This window comes from Glycine soja, chromosome 11 (assembly GCF_004193775.1).
Source record: "Glycine soja cultivar W05 chromosome 11, ASM419377v2, whole genome shotgun sequence".
In the NCBI taxonomy this organism is placed as follows: Eukaryota; Viridiplantae; Streptophyta; class Magnoliopsida; order Fabales; family Fabaceae; genus Glycine; species Glycine soja.
In genome coordinates, this window is record NC_041012.1 from 14095445 (window position 1) to 14105955 (window position 10511).

Sequence of the window (10511 nt, forward strand, 5' to 3'; positions counted from 1 at the left end):
CTAATTATGGAAGCTATAAGACATTAAATGATATTTATTCATTCTGTTTTTTAATTTTATCAAAGGGGAGACTCACAATAGGCCTCACAAGGGGAAGCGGAGATTGTAGGAGATCAAACCTGTGCACCCACAACTCATGTCCTGCAGCTTAATCAACTGCGCTGTCTTGAGGGGACAACAAGCATCCATTCTAAGTGAAATTTTATATTACAATTATGCTTTATAGAACATAGATTTTACTTGCAATTCAAATACTGAGAATGGAGAGATAAAGTGTTGGCTGTGTTGCTATTGAGTATTGAGAAAACCATTGTTATTTGTCAAGTAATAAGTGATACATGCACAATTTGCTGACGTATCTGTGGTTAGAGTACCCAGAATGAGAGGAATATTCTGTACAGTTAACTCTACACAAGTGATCTAAAACAAGCATAAAAGCAAAACTGGGAGGAAAGCAGAAAGACAAAAATACCAACAAAAATACTACCGATCCTCAGATGGCATTGGCACCAAATACTCGAGCATCAACGACTTGAAACCATCGCTGCTGCTCCCCCTTAGGCATCGTAGAAAGAATCAAACATCTTCAGGCATATATGGCAGGCAACATTGGCATTGTCTTTCTCAATCAGTAATTCAACACCAGACATCTTTAAATAAAAGTTTGGGCAAAACTCTGATGGATTCCACTTAAACTGAGAAACAAACCACAACACCAGCAGAACCATCAACAGAATTCATTTACCTCCTGCATATAGTATACTTATCTGAACACAGTGCCAATGACTTCAAGAGGATCCCTGGTTAAACTACTACTCTGTACATTTGAAATTACTTATGTAAACCTGTGATTGAATAACTACCCTCCCAATTCTGAAACCAGGAAGCACAGTGAATCCAACCTTCGCCCTGCCCTTGTTCGGCCAGGTCAACCTCTTTGTCACATCTTCCATGTATATCATAGAAAACTCCACACCTCTTTCCACTTGAAAGATCTCAACCGTGGGATCGAACGTGTAGGACAACTTATGCAGTGTCCAAACAGCACTCGCCATTCCAACAAAGGCCTCGTAGAACATACTCAATGAGCGCCACGAGTTCAACACCGCCTCCTTCTCCTCCAAATTGACGAAAATGGACGACTCCATTGAGGGATGGATGAGCCTCTCATACTTGTGCTCGCAAAACCGCGAAAACTCGCAGCCCGGGTGAATGCCCAGCAATTCCATGGGATTGCTAGACACATGCTCAAGCAGTTGCTTCAAGCAACCATCCCTATCCTCCAAATCCAAACTACCGTGCCCATTCGACACCACCAGTTCCTCCCCATCCTCCATTCCGAAATTCATCGAATCAAAACCGTGAAAGATCCCCAAACAAACGTATGACAAGAGCGCGTATTGGTTGTGCCCTTTCTTGGCGTAATCAACATTGGGATGAACCGCATTGGCGGCTAAACCTAAATCCCACCCCGCCTTCCTCATCAACCCAATCAAAATCTTGGTGAACCTATGGGTCGCTCTAGATGCGTCGTGCAACAACGAATCAAACACCTTAACGGTTAACAAAACATCAGAAGAAGGGTTCAAAGCGCGAGCACAGAGCTTCTTAGACAAATTCACGTTACCCCGATGAATCTCGTCGAGTTTGGCTCTTAGGGCTACAACCTCGTCGTGCTTCTGCTCCAGTTCCCACTGCAAGCGGTTCGAGACGGTGCCTAGGGTTCTCAATTTGCTCTGATTCTCTTCCACTTCGGCCCCCAAACGTGACCCGAAGGGAAAACCTCGTGGCTCGGGGTTGCAGTAGAATTTCTTCAGCTCCGAGAGCCTTTGGAGGTGGGAAACTAAAACCTTGTCCGCGCTCGTCACGTGCTCCTCCACGAACGGCACGTGCGCGCTCTGGAGCTGGAAGTAGGAGGCTTCGAAAGCGGAGACTGCGGCGAAGACCGAGGAGATCAGGGCGTGTGTCGTTTCTCTGATCTGAGCTTCGGTTAGCGGCGGCGGAGGCGGCGTTTCGGGCTCGCGGAATTCCGGGGGCGGAGGAGGATGGGTGATCTGTGGCGGCGGCGGCGGAGGCGGAGGAGGAGGGGATTCCGGCGGCGGAGATGGGGGGGATTTTAGGGAGGGATCGGGGTCGGGTTTGATGACGACAACTTTCTGGTCGGTGATGATTTCTTCGGTGGAGTCAAGGAGGGAGAAACCGTCGATGTCGTCGAGGAGAGGGGAAGCGTTGTTTTCTTCCTCGGAGAAGAATTCGAAGGTTTTGGTCTTGAAAGCGAGGGCGAATTTCTGAAACATTTCGGAGATTTGAGGGGGTTTGGCGGAGGAGCCATCCATTTCAGGCATTGGGGACAAAGGAGGGGTTTAGAGAAAATTGAATAGAATTAAGTTGAATTTCTACTAAGATGTTGGTGTGGTGTGGTGTGGTTTATTGTAGTAGTGACTAGTGTCAGCTGAATGAATGAATGAAGGCAAGGGCGGTGGTGGAAACTGGAAATGTGCTTTGGATGTCTTGGAAGGAAGGGCACATGGGTTAGGTGGGTGGTTTCATTTTTTCAATTTTCACACATTTGTTTTTATTTTTTATTATATTTTAAGAGAAAAAAAGTTATATAATAGTCATTTAAATATAACCTATTATATATTAACTTTGATATTAATTTTTTATATAATTATTTTAAAGTAATTCAAACGGTCATATGATAAATGATATCATAATTTTTTTTATATATCAATACATAACTATTAAATTTTAATTCTTATTTTTTATTTCTGTCGCAACCTATCCTTCGGCGAAAGGCGAGCGAGACTCAAGGGTGCATCTTCCAAGAAAGAAAACGCGCGGGAGTTGCCATCAACATTTAATTAAGGAAAACGTTAGAAAAAACCAAAAGACAATAAAAAAGATGAAGGTCGACGGATTTCGAAAATAAGGGTTCGGGAGTTGTTTACACACGGGAAAGTTATTAGCATCTCACGCGTCCATCATAAGGGATGGCAGTCCTTAATTGAGTTTGCAAAATCATGACTTCAATATTTATTTATTTTTCCTTTTTTATGTTTTTTACTTTTTGGGGGTCGCCGTCCTTGCTTCTACGTATCCTCAAGTGCGGCGAGGAGCTCAGACCTAAGTAGTTCTTTAAAAGCAAGAAAGTTACGTGTATGGTTGATTTTAAATTTTTGAAAGGTTGATTTTAACCCATAAAAGTAAAAGAGACCGTTAAGGCGTTGGACCTTTGAACAGATTCAAGCGATTTTCATGGATAAAAGCTTGTTTATGTGTTGATTTTAACTTTGGTTTCACTTATTTACTTTCAAACTCATTAAAAGATGACTTGCAAAGTAAATGACCGATTGAAACTTTATTTTACATTGATAAACCGAGGTTATGACACAACCGATCAGTTGAAACTTTATTTTACAATGATTAAGTGAGATTACGATACAAACGATCGGTTGAAATTTTATCTTACGATGATTATGTGAGATTACGACACAAACAATCGGCTAAAATCGCTTCACACAAAGAAATGAGATCACTGATGGTAGAAGAATGAGATGAAGATGTGAAAAGCAACAAGAAGGACCCCTAAGGGTTCATAGATTGAATTCAAAGCTTCAAAATAAAAACTAATTGGTCAACGAACGAAGAACGGTGTAGGAATCGATCACAAAAGCGATTCGGAAGCGTCTTGACCTCGTTTTTTCTTCTTCTTTCTCCTTCTTCTCACTAATTTCACTAAAATGCTCTTAATGTAAGAAGCTGAACCCTTTACCTCAGCCCCCTCACGCCTATTTATAGGAAATAAGGGGTGGAGGTTGCACAGCAGCTCGCCCAGGCGAGCTGGTTACTTCAGCCCTAAGCTTTCTGGTGGCCCAGGCGAGCCAAGGGCCTGAAAAAGTCACCAAATGACCATTTTGCCCCCCCTTTTGGGTATTTTCCACATTCTTTTCCAAAACGTCAAAAAACCTTGTAGATTGCTCGACAACTGGTGTTAAGCAGCTCAATTCGACTGGCAAGAATCAAAACATTAGCAAATGATCGTCCCCGAACGAAATTAGGGTCTGACAGTTGCCCCTCTTTACTTATCTTTTCATTGAAAATGAAAAGGTAAGTAAAGATAAGGACACTAATTTCATCCTAGCGATCTCGCCATCCGACCGGCCATTAGCGGAATCCAAGCATGTGAAACCTGCCAAAAGAAGGAATGAAAGGGACATCAGGTATATCAAATGAAAGACCTTGAAGTCTTGAATGTAGAAGCAAGCTTCATGATGAATCAAGATTGATTCAAAGAGTTTTGATGATAACAAAGATGATGACAAAAAGCTCAAAAGTCAAGAACACTTCATGATAACAAAGATGATGATCTCAAGAATCAAAGAATGAGTTCAAGATGTTCAAGATTGAATCAAGAACACTTCAAGGTTCAAGAGGAAATTTGATTTCAAAAATCAAGAATCAAGTTTCAAGATTCAAGTTCCAAGAATCAAGATCAAGATTCAAGACTCAAGATTCAAGAATCAAGAGAAAACTTAATCAAGATAAGTATGAAAAAGGTTTTTCAAAAACTGAGTAGCACATGGATTTTTCTCAAAACATGTTTACCAAAGAGTTTTTACTCTCTGGTAATCGATTACCAGATTGTTGTAATCGATTACTAGTAAGCAAAATGGTTTTCAAAAAGCTTTCAACTGAATTTACAACGTTCCAATTGATTTCAAAATGTTGTAATCGATTACAATGTTTTGGTAATCGATTACCAGTGTGTTTGAACGTTGAAATTCAAATTCAAATGTGAAGAGTCGCATTCTTTCACTAAAAAGCTTTGTGTAATCGATTACACTGATTTGGTAATCGATTACCAGTGATAGTTTCTGAACAAATCAAAAGATGTAACTTTTCAAATAGTTTTTGACTTTTTCAAATTGGTTTTAAGGTTTTCTAAAAGTCATAACTCTTCTAATGATTCTCTTGACCAGACATGAAGAGTCTATAAAAGCAAAGACTTTGTTTTGCATTTCAATGATCTTGAACAACCTTTACAATACAATCCTTTACAATCTTTGAATCTCTTTGAACTTCTTCTTCTTCTTCTTCCTTTTGTCAAAAGCTTTCCAAAGTTTTCTGGTTTTTCCAAACCTTGAAAACTTGTGTTATTCATCTTTTTCATTCCCTTCTCCCTTTGCCAAAAAGAATTCGCCAAGGACTAACTGCCTGAATTCTTTTTGTGTCTCTCTTCTCCCTTTTCCAAAAAAACAAAGGACTAACTGCCTGAATTCTTTTGTGTCTCCCTTCTCCCTTGTCAAAGAATTCAAAACGACACAGTCTGAGAATTCTTTTTATTCTTCCCTTTCCCATATACAAAAGATTTCAAAGGACTAACCGCCTGAGAATTCTTTTATATCCCCATTCACAAAGTTTCAAAGGTTTAACCACCTGAGATCTTTGTCTTAACACATTGGAGGGTACATCCTTTGTGGTACAAGTAGAGGGTACATTTACTTGGGTTTGACTGAGAACAAGAGAAGGTATATCTCTTGTGGATCAGTTCTAGTGGAGGGTACATCCACTAGGTTGTTCAAAGAGAACAAGGGAGGGTACATCCCTTGTGGATCTTTGCTTGTAAAGGAATTTTACAAGGTTGAAAAGAAATCTCAAGGACCGTAGGTCGCTTGGGGACTGGATGTAGGCACGGGTTGTTGCCGAACCAGTATAAAAACTTTTGTGTGTTTGTCTCCTTCTTCCCTACTCTTTTAATTTCTGCTGTGCACTTTAATTCCTGCTTTTAATTTCGGTTAAGTTTCTTTTTTATTCTTCATTCACTTAACAACATAGTAAAAGCCTTGGAAGAGTAAATTTTTAATTAGTAAAAGTTTAGGAATAATTAATTCAACCCCCCCTTCTTAATTATTCTGAGGCCACTCGATCCAACATTGAAAAGTAAAAGAGACATTGAAGTCTCGACAGAAGACTCTGATAGTCTTTGAAACAAAAGACTCTGATGGTCTTTGAAAGGTAAAAGGCAAAAGACATTGATAGTCTCCGCAAGACAACAAACTTTGATAGTCTTGGAAAAGTAAAGAAGAATGTGATAGTCTCGAAACAAAAGACACTGATAGTCTTGGAAATGTAAAGAAGACTATGATAGACTTGACGAAAGACATTAAAGTCTTTGAAATGTAAAGAAAGCAGATGACCATGATTGTCTCCGCATGACAACAGACTTTGATAGTCTTGAAAATGTAAAGAAGACTGTGATAGTCTTGACAAAAGACATTGAAGTCTTTGAAATGTAAAGGGGCAGATGACCTCGATCATCTTTTTGAGCCAACAGACTTGGTCATCTCGAAGGCAAAAAACTTTGACAGTCTTTGAAAGGTAAAAGGAAGATGTTGTTGATAGTCTCTGCAGGACAAAAGACTCTAATAGTCCTTGAAAAGTAAAGGAGAAGATGACCTTGATTATCTCCGCAAGACAAAAGACTCTGATAGTCTTTGAAAAGTAAAGGGCATATGACCTTGATTGTCTCTGCATGAAAAAAGACTCTGATAGTCTTTAAAAAGTAAAAGGCAGATGACCTTGATTGTCTCTGCATGACAAAAGACTCTGATAGTCTTTAAAAAGTAAAGGGCATATGACCTTGATTGTCTCTGCATGACAAAAGACTCTGATAGTCTTTAAAAAGTAAAGGGCATATGACCTTGATTGTCTCTGCAACAAAAGACTCTAATAGTCTTTGAAAATCTTTTCACTAAAACGCGAACACGCTTAGTAAAAAGATAAACCTCCAAACCGATCAAAACAACATATATTTTTTAAGAAAAAAAATGTGACTACTGGTGGATGAAAGCATGCAGATAGAATTTCTCATAACCAAAAATGAGATTTAGATGTTAGCATTTTGTTTCTAAAAGAGCGTTAGAAGAAACACTGGGTCCAACCAAATAGAGAAAAATCGCTCAAGGTGTATGAACTCTCACACAGGCAAGTGTTTCATCCTAATTCCAGACCATAGACATGTCATAGATTGACTTTGCAAGTCATTTCCCATCAAATCAAAGATAATATGCATAATCATCATGGATCAATAGGGCTTTATGAGGTGAGATTTTGGTGGGAATTTGGCTTTGGATGTTCTGGCCTTTCCCTTTCTGTTTCCTTTTCTTTTTGGTTCGACGTGGAACAAGAGAGGACACAAAGATTCAGTTTGTAACTGAAACAGGTGATTGCTTTACACCCCCAGGGTCCAACCAAGTTATCATTACTTTTCTTTTATATTCTTCTCTTTTGGCAATTCTGCACGTTGTTCAGATATTGTCTGGTCCAAAGAACCCCCTTTTCTTCTTTTCTATTTTCCTTTCTTTAATCTTCGATTGATTTTTTTTTCTTTTCTTTCTTTTCTTTTTCTTAATGCACATCTCTAACCCAAGGTAAAAGAAGCTTGTCTTGGAAAATCTTCCAGTTCTCTTTTTCCCTTAGGGTAAGGTCGGAAATTTCCATCCAAGGTCAAGGTTATGGCCAAAAATTGACGTTTGGCTCAAAAGGCCTACAAATGGTGGGACATGATTTATGTCGGATATTTGTTTGGCAAATGGCTCATGAATAAGGGAATGCCCCAATCATTTCCATGAAACGCATATTATGACAATTAGAAATTTATGCAAAATAAATCAGTGCACACATCTATGTGGACACTCACACATAAGGCTTTTGTGGCCATGCAAACACTAAGGCTTAGGGTTTGTCTCCCCATTCAAATCAAACCAGTGTTTGCACACATCCGAGCTCATTTCAGCATTCGGGAAAATCTTTCATCGCATTCACCCTTTAGGCACACATTTCTTTTTTGCAAAAACCTTTTTGGCGTTTTGATCTGTGAATTTTCCAAAGAAAACTGGTGGTCATTCTTTTTCAAAAGTGTGTTGGCTTTTTAGTTTTCTTTCTTGTTTTTTTTTCATAGAAAAAGTTTGTAACCTGGGCAAAATTGTTACCAAATGTTACACTTTATCAAAGGAACAAAAGGCGCATGAATGAAAAGGAAACAATACACAAGGCCCTATTTTTTTCTGCTTAGTTTTTTTTTATGCAGACAAACCATAGCAATGCAATAGTACGACAATACGCTAGAAGTGGTCAAGTTAATCACAATGAGATAACAAAAACTGAAAGCAATAACATCAAGTTCAGGTCTATCACAATGAGATAACAAATACTGAAAACGCTAACATAAAGTCCAAGTCTATCAAAATGAGATACAAATAAAAACGGAAAATGATAACAACAAAATAAAATGAAACCACAATTTTTCAGGCGATACTGGTCGTGCAACTCTGCCTCCTCAAGTGAAGAAATCAAGCACATCAGCCATATCATTATCCTCTTAAGCTCCATCATCGTCCCTAGGGGCCCCTGCGGGCCTTGCCCTTGTCTCAAAATTGGGCTCATCTCCAGGCCATGCAACTGTGGCCCCGAACTACTCGGGGGTAGGCCATGGGAAAGGACTGATGTCCTGGCTCTGTTGGTGCATAGTGTACCAGTAGAAGGTCTCATTAAGCTACACTTGACCCCTGTGATTAGTCACCTGCTGGCCAGTCACATGCTGCATGTATGTGTGCATCTGGAGCTCTATCCTCCACAAGTGAGCGGAGATGGACTCTAGGGATGGTGTCTCCTATAGAGGCGACGACGGTGCATCTGCGGCTGGCTGCTAGTGGCCCTCCTCTTGTTGTTGTTGTGCCTGACCCTACTGTGGTGCCTGCCTTGGCATACAATATTTCTCTATGAAGGCTTTGCTGATGGGAGGCTAGATAACCTTAGTGGGAGTGACCGGCACTCCATAAAATTGGCAAAGGCCCATGATCAAAGCAGGAAACCCTAGTGCCCTGTTGGACTTCTCCGGGTCCACTAGGTGTCTAGGAGGCGTGATCCCTGCAAACTGATATATAGCGTCTAAGATCAACTGAGCCACATGGATACTCACCTGAGTTAGGATGGCGTAGACCAGCTGGCACTTTGGTAGGGGGAGGTCGAAATTATGGTCGCTAGGGAGAATGTTGTTGAGCAGCAACGTCATCCAAATCTGTGTGAGGGTGGTCATGCCAGTGCATATGATCCGCACCCATTTCCCCGCCACGCTTCGGGCAAAGTCCTACCCCGGAACACACAGTAGCTAGATGATGGCCTCCTTGTTGAACCCCGAGGCCTGGCTCCTCCTCTAGCTAAACTCACAGCGCTGACCCTCCTCCAAGACCAGTGGATGCCCCAAAAATTGATTAATGGCATCCTCATCGAAGGGGATCCATTGGCCTCTCACCCAGGAGCGCTTGACTGTGACTCCCTCCTCCGTGGGTCAGGCATTGGCGGAGAACTCCATGACTATCTCGGGATCATACTTAACCATGGGTGCTGCAAGCTGAGTCCATTGCCTCTTGGCAATTTCCTCCTGGAACTCAGCATACTCTTCGTCCCTCAACTAGAGCCGCCTCTCCTTGAGGAATGACTAACCCTTAATTGCCTCAAATCGGCACTGGTGTTCCTCACTTCAGAACCTATGTCTGTTGAACTCCACATCCACCTGTGGGGCCACACTGGAACCTTCTCCGGTGGCATCTTTCCTTGCCCTCTTAGCAGGGAGCTTCCTTGGAACCATTTCTTGCGAGGATACATTTTCAAAGTTAGTTTGCATGATATACCAATCATCACAACAAAAGCCAAACAGACTTGAATGGTGCACATTTCTTTCCATCAAATGCAAGTGTCAACGTGCACTTAGACAATAATCACACATTGGTGCGTGTGCTATTTTATGAAATATATATATATATATATATATATATATATATATATATATATATATATATATATATATATATATTCGAAAGGCATTTTATGATATATATATATATCCATGTATACCATGTATATATATTTTGAAGGGCATTTTATGAGGCATATCCATGCATATACATATATTTTTTTTTGAAAAGTATCTTATGACATATATCCATGTACATATATATATTTGAAAGGTATTTTATGCTACCTATATGCAAGGTGCCCACCATGATGCAGCAAGTTCAATTGCTAGTCTAAAAATCCAAACAAACATGCTCTCATATTCATGTAATCCATGCATTTTTGCATCCAAGACAAACCTTAGATTCCTAGGCCTAAGTCATGCTCTTGGCATTTTGTTCTAACATCTTAAACTGTCCACACACCCCAAATGGCAACCATACATGCACAAATTCATTCCATAATTCAAACTTCACAATATCACACGCAAAGGCCATTGAGGAATTTCAAGATAGGCCTATGGCAATCCCCTATAGCCCCCAAACCAAGCAAACAAAGCATGGATTCACACATAATTTGTTCCACGGAATTTGCAAAAAATAAGAAACTAGAGCACTAAAAATACCACCATGGAAAGCAAAAACTTGAAGGGAGGTGATACTTACTTGTAGGGATGAACGAAAATGCAAACAACGAAAGCAAAAATGCACAAT

General features: G+C 40.3%; 1 protein-coding gene across 1 annotated transcript; it reads right to left on the reverse strand.

The window, feature by feature from the left end:
* Positions 1–261: 261 nt before the first annotated feature.
* Positions 262–2534, reverse strand: LOC114373547 (protein GRAVITROPIC IN THE LIGHT 1-like). The gene has a single exon (XM_028331029.1). The coding sequence runs from the start codon at positions 2343–2345 to the stop codon at positions 813–815; it is 1533 nt and encodes a 510-aa protein (XP_028186830.1). The 5' UTR covers positions 2346–2534; the 3' UTR covers positions 262–812.
* Between the last annotated feature and the right edge of the window lie 7977 nt (positions 2535–10511).

Coding starts and splice junctions, on each gene's coding strand:
- LOC114373547 (XM_028331029.1), bottom strand. CDS start 2,345: ATGCCTGAAATGGATGGCTCCTCCGCCAAACCCCCTCAAATCTCCGAA.